The sequence below is a fragment of the Paroedura picta genome, chromosome 5 (assembly GCF_049243985.1).
Source record: "Paroedura picta isolate Pp20150507F chromosome 5, Ppicta_v3.0, whole genome shotgun sequence".
In the NCBI taxonomy this organism is placed as follows: domain Eukaryota; kingdom Metazoa; phylum Chordata; class Lepidosauria; order Squamata; family Gekkonidae; genus Paroedura; species Paroedura picta.
Genome location: NC_135373.1, coordinates 46,788,702 through 46,801,679, shown reverse-complemented (window position 1 = coordinate 46,801,679; position 12,978 = coordinate 46,788,702). Strand labels below are relative to the sequence as shown.

The following is a 12,978-nucleotide window of genomic DNA, read 5'->3' as shown; positions in this document are numbered from 1 at the left end:
CTGACTCTACCTCCCTGCCCTGACACTGCCACGGAGCGTAATCTCTGGTGTCTTCTCTAGGAGGATGCCTGCCAGGACTTTGCCATATCTTGCACAGCCTGATGGGATAGCCCCTCCCCACAGGATGGGTTAGCACTGCTCTCTGAGGGTTAGCTGGTAAGACCATGCTCTTTTCTTCTCACCCTCATCCAGTGAATCATCTCATTCTCACCACCACATAGTTGCTTCAAGCCTGGGGCCTGTCCAGTCTCCCAGTCTGTGTGGCTGTTGTCATTTGTTGCGTGCCTAACCGACTGTCTCACTGATTTTTGACAGGAACGCTGCTCGTTGCCTTGAGGGCCAGCGGAGCTGGGTGGTGGGAGGATTTTTCCTCGCATGGGTCAGGAGCAGAGAAGACAATCCTTACTTATGGCTTTTCCCCTCCGGCGTAGTGGAATCCTATTGCATTTCATCTTCCTCCCCTTCACCCTTCTGATCCTCCCCACATATTGGATGCTGAGCGCTAGTCTGGCCAGAAAAGGTGGGAAGTAGCATTAAAGTTTTTGATAGTTCGGTTCAGTTCTCTATGGCTTTATGGCGAGCTGGCAATGGGAACACCTGGCCAAGATGCCATCCCAGCTAGCATAAAGTGATTAGCACAGAAATCATTTGGTAATCTTTCAAATGTGTAAGCCAAGCTATAAACAAGTCCTCGGACTAGATGAAGTGTCAGATGCCTAGTTGCAATTGAACTGTTGTCTTTGTGTTAAAAACTTGGTGGTCCTGATGAATTTGCAGCATGAGAAAAGGTGGTGTACAGGACCATTCTCTTTTTAAAAAATGCAGCTCTATGCATCTCAATCCACATTGTTTGTAAAAATGCTGAAGGCTCCCTAGTGGAAGATAGCACTGAGCACGTACATAGTGCTGTAGAATACTGCAAAGTTCTTCTCATACGCCTGATAATCTTTCTAACAACTCTGCAAGAGAGGTCAGTATTATCTCTTCTTTGCTGCTTGAGGGGCAGGGAATGAGCTGGCAAAGGAGAGGCTTGACTCAGATCATCTAGTGAGATTGGAACCACTGACCACTTGGTCCTTAGATGCTGCACCACACTGGCTCTCAAGATGAGATCTCTGCTGATGTGCAGGATGTCCACACCCAAGTCCGAACCCTAATGTCTTATCTTGGCTGTACTGTAGCTGACAACCCGCACCACACACCCTGTGCTTCTTTGTTGCTGTTTCCATTTTGCCAAAACAAACCTAAATCCTGCAATCATACATATATGTATTGATGTTGGTAAGTAATGTTCAAAGTACTTTGCCTTCTATGTTAGATCCATGTTAGATGCTGAAACTATCGCCATATTTAATTACAACATTTCTTTGCTGCCTTTCCGCACAAATATTAATATATATATATAACATAATTCGGGAAAAACATACATGCATGTAACACTAAAACCTGGGAGGGGGTCCAATAACAGTTACTGCAGGCAGTAGGCAATAGAGCAGGGGTGGCCCCACAGTGGTTCTCCAGATGTCCATGGACTACAATTGCCATGAGCGTATACTGGCAGGGGCTCATTGGAATTGTAGTCCCTGAACATCTGGAGAGCCACAGTTGGGCCACCCCTGCAATAGAGGGAGATGAATGGATCTCCCTGGGGAGGGCCTTTCAGAGTTTTGGCGCCATGACCAAGAAGGTCTTTTCTTGGATTGCCACCGTTTAGCTTCTGATGGCAGGGGTTTGAAGAAGAGGAGGTTCATATGGAAGAAGACAGTCCTTAAGGTATGCTGGCCCCAAGCCATATAAGACATTCAGTGTCAATACCAGCACTTTGTTCCAGAAGCAAATGGGTAGCCAGGCTGGTCTATGTGTCTTGATAGGGGGAGCACATGTCTCCATATCCACTTCCCCTGCTCTTCTCCTGTCTTTCAGTAGAACTGCCCAAATAGTTTTGCTCTACATTTCTACTTGCCTTTATTGATGCTTGTTTGTAGCAGGAGCTACCAAAGGGACAACAAAATCTGCTAGGAGCAGGTTTCAGCCAAAGTGATGGATTTCTCATTACTTGAGGACCTGGGCAGGGCTGAATTAGGGTAGGGTCAGTGCTTGGTTAGGCCACCGGTCTGTCTGTATTCATTGCCGAGGGGGGCGGGGGGAGAATTAATCGGAGGCAGGTTTAGTAAGAGCCAAGATGCAGCTTTTTCTTCCTTAAGAAGGCAATTTGTAAAAGTAACCATGGTTGTATTCTTCTGAGGCCCGAGAGTGCTCAGCCTACATTATAGAGTTGCTGCACAGCATTGTAGGAAGGTGTCATTTTAAAATCTATGCCCAATAGTGCTGTTGGCATGGCTAGAAGTTGGCTGTGTCCATCTCCTATCAGAATGAAAGGATCTGTTTGTCCACCACTTATTTGTCTGTCAGTTTATATCCTGCTTTTTTCCCCATAGAGGAGTCAAAAGGGGCTTATGGTACAAAACCCAGAAAGACAGTAGAGGAAGAAGAATTGGTTATTATATGTTGCTTTTCTCTACCCGAAGGAGTCTCAAAGCAGGTTGCAATCGCCTTCCCTTTCCTCTCCCCACAGCAGACACCCTGTGAGGTGGGTAAGGCTGAGAGATCCCTGATATCACTAATCAGTCAGAACAGCTTTCTCAGTGCTGTGGCGAGCCCAAGGTCACCCAGCTGGCTGCATGTGGGGGAGGAGTGCGGAATCAAACCTGGGTCCATTAAAGTCAGAAGTGTCTCCTCAGGGTCTCAGGCAGAGTCTCTCATATCACCTCCTACCAAAACCTATACCTGGATATGCTGGGGTTGAACCTGGGACCTTCTGCAGGCTGAGCAGATGCTCTACTACTGCTGAGCCACAGCAAGAAGTAGAGGAACAATAACAAGCAGGAGAAGAGGGAAGTGAGGCCAAGTGTAGAGCATGCCTCCCCCCTCCAGTAAGGGTTCTTTGAAACTCTTTTCCAGGTTACAACCCTCAGGCACAGTGTCATAGACTCTTTGCCTGTTAGCTTGTGCCTCTGGGCTTGCCTGGAGCTTAAGTACCTGTAAAAGAGGAGACCAAATCAGCCAGATTTTATTTAGCTGCTCCTAGGTAGCTCCTTCAATTAAACTTCAGGAACCCTCTTTCAATTTATGTTCTTGCAGCAGAAACAAACATAACTAAAGAGGCTTGGGAAGTAACTAGTAGCCATGCTTGAATCCAGCTCTTGCCTGCCTCTTGCAAAATAGACATAATGGAAAATGTGTTCTCTTGTCTGTCTCCAGCCTTTTTCCCGCTTGACCATCTGATGATCTGTGAAATAATTTTTTTCCCCTTGCTGCCGGTAGGGAGATGCAAATGAGTACCATTGTATGTTTCCTCTTCTCATAGTGTTTGGGAAATCAGGAGGTAACATCAGTCCAGTGTCTATCAAGAGAATCTAACTGGAGCAAAGTAGGAGCAATTAATTACTTTGCCAGCATGTCTTTTCTTTTGGGCTCCTTCCCTCCCTTCTCCAAAAATCATGGCCCATACTTTTAGAAAACTAGGTCACACAAGAACATTAGTACACTGGAGAAGTAATCATTAGTTTTGTATCTTGGCCCAGGAAAATTACCTTTATGGTGGAAGGTGTCCTAATCCTGTTTCTCACACTGTCTAGTAATTTGTTATGGAGGAAATAATAGGATTGAATAATAGGTTTGAATGATAGGTTTGAATTCCTCTGTGGTGTCCTGACGTACCTGACACTTACCCTTTCCCTGGCATTTCACCTCATTATAGCCTTCATAATGAATGATCCTGGCAACAGCAGAACTTGTTCCAGGTCTAGCCAGATTTGCACGCTGACTTCCTCCTTTCTAGTTTGCCTGCAGGTGCTCCACCTGCCTCCCTAACTAATCCTCTTTTCTCTTCTTCCGTTTTTCTCTCCCCCTCCCTGTATTGTTTGAAAATCCAGTGTGTCCAGGGCACTAAAGAGCTTTTGAGGACCCTCTGCGCCTCGTGGCAAAACCCAAGGCGATCCCAAGAGGCCCCAGCCAATCTCTGAAAAATACAGCCATTGCCACCGCCTGTGCCTCTACCCTCCAGGGCTATCTCATTTTTCTATTGCTGCATCTCTTCCCCTTTTCACTACAAGGGCAGAGAGATGCCACCATGCACAAAGGAAAAAAGCTGTTCCAAACCCACAGTGCTTGGAGTTGAGAGGCTTCTGCCACCTGTAGGGTTTGAAGCTTAAAGCCATACAAACCACCTGCTGTGAGTACAATAACCGGAGTTTCTTGTCAGCTCCCGTATCTGGGGAAATGGACTCCAACATCTAAGCACATCAAGGCCGGGGAGAGGATTCTTGTATCTAGCCTTATTCTGCCGCAAAGACGTCTCAAAGCTCCGGAGCTGCTAGGAAATGTTTTTAGTTACCCTTTGCTAGTCTGGAACTGTCTTCTTTTTCTGTTCTCTTCTCCAGCCTGTCTGCTTGTGTTTGTCAAGATTCAGTGCGCCTGTGGGCATGGCAGAGCAGGCACGGCGAGAGGCAGCCTTTGCACTACTGCTCAGCGTGTTCCTTCTGGTGCACTAGGTCAAAGATGGCATCTTTTAAAAAGTACCTTGTGATGACCTAGGATTGGGAATCAATTCCCGGGGCTTATAAACGTGCGTGCTCACTGTACTTCTGCGGGAGCATAGGAAGACAGAAGCACAGACTCTGGTAATAGGTGGGGGAATTCAGCTGTTTGACGAGGTAGGTTTCTAGTCCTTACCCCTTATAGGTATAAAGACTTTGCACAGCCCCTGTTGGAAACTGGGAAGCCAGAAATGTTGACAGACTTAAATTTCCAGTGATTCCCTTCCAGATGGAACTTCAGTGTCGTGCGACAGCCCTCTGGCAAAATTGGGATTATGCAAAATAGTAAATGTAAAATGAATTGTGAAACAAGACCAATTTACATGACTCAGGTTTGTAGAATTTAGTTTTTCTTGGTGCAAAACGTGTGGACTCCCCCCGCCCCCTAAAAAAGCACAGTGTATCTAGCCCTGCCACATTTAATACTGTATTACACCCTACCCTAGGATGCTGGTGCCAGATCAAATCAGTGAGCAGCTGCAGCCTGCAAAGCAAAAGTTTTACAAAGATTTTGGCTGAACAACCCCCCCCTGAAAACCTACACAAGCTGCTTTTCCTGACTATAACAAGGGAAGGTGCACACTGTCTTTATCATGTGTGTATGTTGGAAGTTTATCCCTTTCAGCATTTAACCTGCTACGAAGGTCTATTTACAGGACTGCTTTAGAGTTCCCTCTTCCCTCCAAACAGTATTTTGCCGAACAGATCTGCTGGAACCTATACAGAACTCTGCCCTTGGCTGTTCCCACTGAAAACAATGTTTCATGGCAGGAGCTAAGGAGCAGCAGAGCCTAAGAGAAGAAAGTTGATAGAAGGCTCTACACATGGAACCAAACCAGATCCCACCGGCCCCTTTGAGTGTTGTTTGGTAGGGTTGGAAACCCATTAATGCCTTTCACTTTTGTAACAATAAAATTTATCCTGTCCTGCATGTTTGTCTGGTTTTTGTGGGGTCAGCTGTACCTGTGTCTCTTCATTCCCCCTTCTCCTAGTGTGTAAAATTAAGGATGACGTGTGCTATGTAGAGGGATGTGTATATATGGACACTGTGAGCCTGCAAAGTGTATTGTGTGGTTGCAAGCTACTGGTTCTCGATGCACTTTGGCACTACCTGAGATTTCCGAAAGGATTACTGTGGTGCTGGGGAACTCAACGTCGTCATCGTCATCCTTTCCATGCTTTAGGAACCGCTGAGCTGCAAACGGGTGACTTCAGAATTGCGTGACTGAGAGGGAGAAAACCAATAAAGAGATCTCCCCAGGACTGTGGGCAGCAGACCAAGAGAACTGGGATGGGAAAAGCAAGATGAGTGATGGAGGAGTGTAGGACAGTGAGAAACAAGCCAAAGACAGAAGTCACATTCATCACTGCCATGGCCTTGTCTCACCAACCCTCCGTTGCTCTTCATGTGCATGCAGAGAGAGCCGGAAGACCAAGACCAAGAGAGAGCTAATTAAGCCAGCAGATGCTGTGTCAGAAAGGAATGGAGTCTTTCCTGGAAGCTTGCTAAATACACTCAGCATCCATCTGGGCTGCAGCCAACACTTGAACACTGATCTTCTGATTGTGTTGCAGGAGTTTATCAGAGACAAGAATAGCAAGGAAGGTTCTGCAAAAGGCACTTTCCCACCATGGCTGGCCTTCCCTCTCCATTATGCACCAGCTAGAGGGCCTGGGGTGTGCATTGTAAGTCTCAGCTGGTTCAAGTAGGACAGTGATGAGGCTCTGGCCCAATGTGCAGAAGAAGAGCTGGGTTTTTTCCAACCTGTTTACTCAATCGCTTACCCTTCCTCTCCCCACCTCAGACACTCTGTGTGGTAGGTGAGGCTGAGAGAGCTCTGTGAGAACTGTTACTAACCCAAGGTCACCCAGCTGGCTGCATGTGGAAGAATGCTTGGGAATTGAACCTGGCTTTCTCGAGACAGTTTTTCAGACAAGTTGACTGCAAAAAGGTTGTCCTGATGCAGGAAACTCTATCTACACCAGAACAAATCAGGCCTGCTTTGCACTCATGCAGTATTACTTAGGCGAGAATTTAGGTAACCTCGATGTAGCATTTTGGATACCTTTGAGTGCAGAGTGAATGCCACCCTGGAATAATTTGGATAAGTAGGGAGTAGAATCTTTGCTCTATCGGCACGGCAAATAAAGATAGCGTCTTTTAAAGAAATGCATGTATGAAGCCTCCACCCAGCTGCTTTGCATTCTAGCTTGGCTTGCTGAACTGAATATAAGCCTTCCCTCATTATCATTTAAACAGCAATAGGATGAGATGATTTATAAGCAAAAAAAAATTGCTTGCAGTTCATAGTGTGATCGTGGGAAGACAATGGAGATGGGAGAGGTGAGGGTTAGGAAGGATTAGAGCAATTGCCATTTGCGTAACCAAGGGACCCTCCCCCCCCTCCAAGTTTCAAAGCAGCATTCAACTGAGGGAATAAAAAAAGATGGAAATATCATGCAAGTTTATTTCAAAGTAATTGTATCAAAACAGCAGTAGAATGAACAGCATAGAACAGCAGGCAGGAAAAGTGAAAGTTACTTAGCAGTCTAGTGGAACACAATGGTTTCACCACAGCGCTTTGTGAAAGGTAAGCCCCGTCTCTGAGCCTCAGCCCCTGTATCCACTATACTGTACTGTCTGAACTCATAGGCTGGTCCTGAGAAGTAGTGAATAAACCAGGGTTTCTTGGTGGCCCTGGATGGGTTATCCAAAGGGGTGGGAGTTAATTCCTATGTATTTTTAAAATTTGTTAAACATTTATGGGGTAATGTGATCATATATGGTCATGCCAACCTGTCCCGTCCCCCCAAATGGCCAATCATTGGCCTGGAGGGGGTGGGAAGGAAAGGGGAGGGGTCTTGGGTGGACTTGTATGCAGCTTTGCTTCCCAACCATATTCTGCATGATCTCAGCACTTCTGGGGTTTCTCGAAGTCTGAAGAATGTTTCAGCGGTTTCTATACAGTAAAAAAGTTGAGAAAGGCTGGAATAAGCTATGTGATGCTTTGAACTCAAAACAGCTACATAAATGTGAAGTTAAAAGTAGAGTCCTGCTTCACTTTAATAGACTAACAAAACTTATTCCAACATAGTCCATCAGATGCATTGAGAGCCAGTGTGGTATGGAGCCTTTCCCAACCTTTTGTCTGTGGAGGAAACCCTGAAATATTTTTCAGGCTTCGAGGAACCCTGGAAGTGGTGTCAATGCCCCTTCAGGGAAGTGGGCGTGGAAGTAAGAGCCGGCCAATCGATTGATTGATCAGTCATTTTCCGTTTCCCTTGTGGAGAAAGAGAATAGGCCTGTGGAGCATCAGGGGAAGTGGGCTCCAGGGACATCTAGTGATGTCAGCGGCCATCCAAACCTCTGGGAAAGGCCAAACAACCTCTGGGGAGCTCTCCCATAACCCTGGTTGGCAATCCTTGGGTTGGAGTATTGGACTAAGATCTAGGACAGGGGTAGTCCATGAACATCTGGAGGACCACAGGTTGACTACCTCTGATCTAGGAGACCCAGGTTCGAATCCCTGCGGAAGCTTGCTGGGTGAGCTTGGACCATTCCCACAACCTCAGCCTAATCCACTTTACAGAGTTGTTATGAGGATGAAACAGAAGAAACTAATATTAAGTCTTTGGCGTGAAAGATGAAGTACAAGTGAGGTTAATGACACAAAAGCTGATGCTGCAGTAAGTTTTCTTAGTCTTTGAGATGCTGCTGTGCTTCTGTTTAATTGTGCTGCACATAGTCTGCAACATGGGTACATCTCTGGAATTACAAGTAAATACCCTAAAATTGTAAACTATGATAGGTGTGACTTCCATGTTCAAAGGCAGTGTACCAGATGGTGGGAGGACCGAAGCTGAAAGGACTTCCCAAAGAGCTTCTGCCTTGTCACTTTCGGAGAAAGAGCATAAGACTAGCAGAACGGACCCAGCACAGGCCTCCATGTGTGGCCTCTGAATGTTTTCTTGGTGGTGTGGTCACAAGCTGTAGGTTTGTCATGAAAAGACAAAATGAAAGCATGTAATTAAGTGTACTGTGATTCTCTGCTCAGATATAAGACACTCCCTTGAGAACTTGCAGGAATTTGAAGAGGTTGCTGATGGTTCTCTGGATTTAAACAAAACCTGGTGGCTGTGCTGACTACCAGGGAATTCTTTTGATTGCATTTTTCAGTTAACAAGTGTAGGTTAGCAGTCTCCCGGCTTGGAAGCCAAAATGTGAACTCCAGTGAGCCCCAGTCTTCATGCACTCTGCGTGCTCACAGCTCCCTTCTACCTCCTGGCTCTCGTGCTGTAGGGGGCCTGCTTGCCACCTGCTAGAGCCCACTCCTCCTCTGCCGTGGCTGACTCCTCGTCGAGCAGACTCACAGAGGTGCAGGGGGGACCGTTTTTAGGAATTTTTAAAAGGAAGCTCCATAAGAGCTTCAGCTGTTTTCCAAGCTGGGAGTGGGCTCTGTGCATGGTTTTAATCTAGGATTTGTAAACTGCCTTGAGCCACAAGGGAAAAGCAGGTTATAAATATTTGTTTAAAACATCGAAGGTTTGGTTGGGGAGCAGCTGCGCACATACTGCATATGCATCCAGTTTGATCTTGGCTGCTGCAATCAGCACCTTGACTTTCATTTTTGTTTTTTAATGTTTCTAGCCCTCATGGCTCAGATGGGAAAGTGGGAGAGGCAACGTCTCGTGCAGACTCAAAAGGGCGGCTGATTAAGATGTCCAGTCATCAGTGCTGCACGTCGTTCCATTTTGTAGTATGACTAGTTAGAAGTAGAAACAGTCGAGGTAGTTCCAGAGGCACCTCATGATTTGCATGATTTATACACGTTCAGCATGTCCTATTTTGTTTTCCTAGCACCGAATAGTACTCTGGAAGGTACAGAGAGATGTTTCACTAAATCAGCAAAGCAATGGTGACTTTTTAAGAGTTAGTGTGGTGTAGTGCTTAAGAGTGGCGGCCTCTACTCTGGAGAACCAGGTTTGATTCCCCACTTCTCCACAGGCAGCCAGCTGGGTGACCCTGGGCCAGTCACAGTTCTCTGAGTTCTTTCAGAACTCTCAGCTTCTCCTGCCTCCCTGAGTGTTGTGGGAAGAGGAAGAGTAGGCGATGGGAAGCAGCTTTGAGACTTCTTCTGGCAGTCTTTGGAGAGTGGCGGACTGAAAATCTTAAGTCAATAAATAAAAGATGGTGCAAATCCCCGCTCTTCTCTTTGAGAACCAGTTTGCAGTAGCAGTTAAGAGAGGCAGCCTCTAATCTGGAGAACCGGGTTTGATTCCCTTTTCTTCATGATGCCAGCTGGGCCAATCACAGTTCTCTCAGAGCTCTCAGCCTCTCCTACCTCACAGGAAAAGGAAGTGAAGAGGAGAAGAAGGGCAGGCAATTGTAAGCCTGTTTGAGACTCCTTCAGTTAGTAAAAAACAGGATGCCAAAAAAACAGCTCTTCTTCATCTTATAATATGTAGGCCACACCTAATTGGCAGTTTTCTGTGCTCCTTGTTCTAGAACCCTTCTATATTTCTGTCCCCAACACTGCAAACCACTGGTGTCCCTTTTTAGTTAGTGGGCATATGAACACCAAAAGCTGCCTTGGCATTGCTTTGCTGAAAGATCTGATGAGCAAGAGAAAGAGAACATAAAAGAGGAAGTAAAGAGAAGCCTTCCCAAGAGGCAGCTTGGTGTGGTTAAGAGCAGCAGCCTCTAATTTGGACATAACTGGGCTTGATTCCCCACTCCTCCTCCACATGCAGTCAGCTGGCCAGTCACAGTTCTCCCAGAGCTCTCTCAGGGGCTCTACTTACCTCACAGGATGTCTGTTGTGGGGAGAAGAAGGGAAGGCAATGGTTATTCGCTTTGAGACTCCTCCGGGCAGTAAAAAGTGAGGAACAAAAATACAGCTCTTCCTGTTCGAGTGCACGGAGGTTTCCCACTGAAGTTTGGAGAAATTCCATCCCTAGTGATTAATTATATCATAAGTGTTTTTCCACTGTGAATTTCTAACATGGGCTGCAATGACTGATTTGACCCATGAAAGATGCAGCCAATTTACAGAAGACCCTGGCTGTGCACTACCACTCCTCATGCATTGTGGAGTAGATTCAGGTTGGCAGGTAGCAGTGCTGGTCTGAAGCAGCAGGACAACAAAGTTGGAAAGCTTATACCTTGAATAAAACTTTGTTGGTCTTCTGTTGGTGCCACCAGACTCAAACATGGAGTGCACAGATAGGGTTACAGCAGTGGTTCTCAACCTTCCATTGTTCATGATTGAAGATCCATTGTTCATGATTGTATATAAATTGATTTTCCCCTGGGGTTTCTCAGTTCAGTTCTGCCTCTTGTCCCACCATGCTGGTCTTGCTGTTTTCCGCTGCTCCAGACAGATGAATGCTCTATCTCAATCTACCCCGCAAGGATGTCGTGTGGATGTACCCCCCAGCCAAGCTGGTTGCCCAGCTGCAACACCTGTGGAAGGGTGGTTCGACCCCCAAAGGGGTCCTGACCCCCAGATTGAGAACCACTGGGTTAGAGCCTTCTACCCTGTGTCAGAGGAGGTGACACAGTCACACGTGAGACTGTCAATTCCTGAACATACGATTTCTGATGAAGGTCAGGGCTACTGTATGTAGAAAGGACCTTCAGGCCCTCCCCGACCCTTCAGCATTTTCCCAATCTGACACAGGCTCGAGGATGTACTGTTTGAAAAAACGAATTTTCCCTGATAGCATCCCCCAGAACTGTTCCAGACAGGGAAAATGGCATAGAAAAAGCTGAAGCCCCTTTTCCTTGGGCATCACAGTCCCAATTCCTACTTTTACAAGGCATATGCAGGAACTGAGGCAATTGTGCTATGACCTGATACAAGATTAAAACCCAGGCTAAACTTGTATATGCTTTATACAGGGCTAGTCAAACTGTGACCTTCAGATGTCCATGGACTACAATTCCCATGAGCCCCTGCCAGTGCTGGAGTTCCTCTGCTTTATAATGTGTGAAGAGGAACATCCCACCTTAGAAGAAGGAATGCTTCTTATAGAAAGCAGATACATAGACTTACCATTTTTTAAAGGGTGCCTTTTTATAGCGCAGTTATTTATTCATTGGGAAATGTATGCAGATTAAATCAATTATTTTGTTTATTAAAACATGCATGATTGACTGGCCCATTTCTGTAAATGGGTGACGTGCCTGTTTCATTCTTATGTCGCCTTAAACAAGTAATGAAACATTCGAGGCTGTGTAGAGCAGGGGTAGTCAACCTGTGGTCCTCCAGATGTCCATGGACTACAATTCCCAGGAGCCCCTGCCAGCATTTGCAGGCAGGGGCTCATGGGAATCGTAGTCCATGAATATCTGGAGGACCACAGGTTGACTACCCCTGGTGTAGAGTGAGACAATGAAAAAAGAGTAGGCAGCAGAACCAATGTTCACCTCCGATTTCCACTCATAACCACCTTCGTAGCTGGGGAAAGAATTAATAAGTTACGATTCTGGTGCTGGGGGAAATGCCTCATCTCGGAAGCAGAACCACTCTTGAGCATAAACGTCTGGATGCGTGTCCATGTCCACACGTGCATTATAAACTTGAAATGCCCAAGCTGACCCCTAAGGAGTCAGGTGAGGCCTGACTGAACTGGGATCAAAGGGGGGGAAATCTATAAGAACAAGAAATCTATGAGAACAAGGAAGAAATGCTCTCAAGTTGTACGGAATGCATTCCACAAAGATGTACATACAATGTGTACATTGAATGTGTCTTCAGTGCTTAGCTTGAGACTATTGTACAGCCATGACCTACTAATGAATGGGATTACAGATTACAACGGAGACCTGGATTCAAATCCTTGCTTTACCATGTAGTTTACTTAGTGCCCGTGAGCCAGAGAGTCCTCCATCAAAATATAGTTTAACAAGCTTGTTGTAAGAATAAAATAGGCGGGGAAACTATGCTTTGGGCTTGGAAGAAGGAGGGGGCAAAATTCTGGTGGATCTCTGACCCACAACATGGGCACCATAGTACTCACTTGAATGTTTCTGGAAGCTGCTTTCCCTCTTTTCTGTCACTGGAAGTGGCCGCACACACACACACACACACACACACACACACACACACACACCAGGACTTCTGCATTTAAAAAAAATCCGCACTGTTATACTGATAGACTATGACCCTGATAGGCTTTAGCTTGTTTTCTGAATGCCCAACTTTAATGTTTAAAAAGTAGGTTTGGCGTCCCTTCCCTCAAAGAGATATCAAAAAAGGGCATTTTCCCCTCAGGGAAGTGACTGGAGACTTGACTAAACCTAAATTGTGTATGTGCATTCTTATATCAGTAAAAGGGGACAGAAGATTGTGGGGGGTTTAAAATCAAAGTTGAAACA

At 46.0% G+C, this 12,978-nt stretch overlaps 1 protein-coding gene across 4 annotated transcripts in view; it reads left to right on the top strand.

The window, feature by feature from the left end:
- The window catches only part of ZDHHC18 (zDHHC palmitoyltransferase 18), a 32,008-nt gene extending 26,727 nt beyond the window's left edge, over window positions 1-5,281 (top strand). For 3 of the 4 annotated variants that reach the window (XM_077337707.1, XM_077337705.1, XM_077337709.1), the window contains exon 9: window positions 3,936-5,281. In XM_077337707.1, coding sequence (XP_077193822.1) covers window positions 3,936-4,025 — 90 coding nt within the window. In that variant the 3' untranslated portion in view covers window positions 4,026-5,281. Of the gene's footprint in view, window positions 1-60; window positions 157-3,935 lie in introns of all 4 variants that reach the window. The other variant, XM_077337706.1, reaches the window with a different exon arrangement.
- Window positions 5,282-12,978: the final 7,697 nt, after the last annotated feature.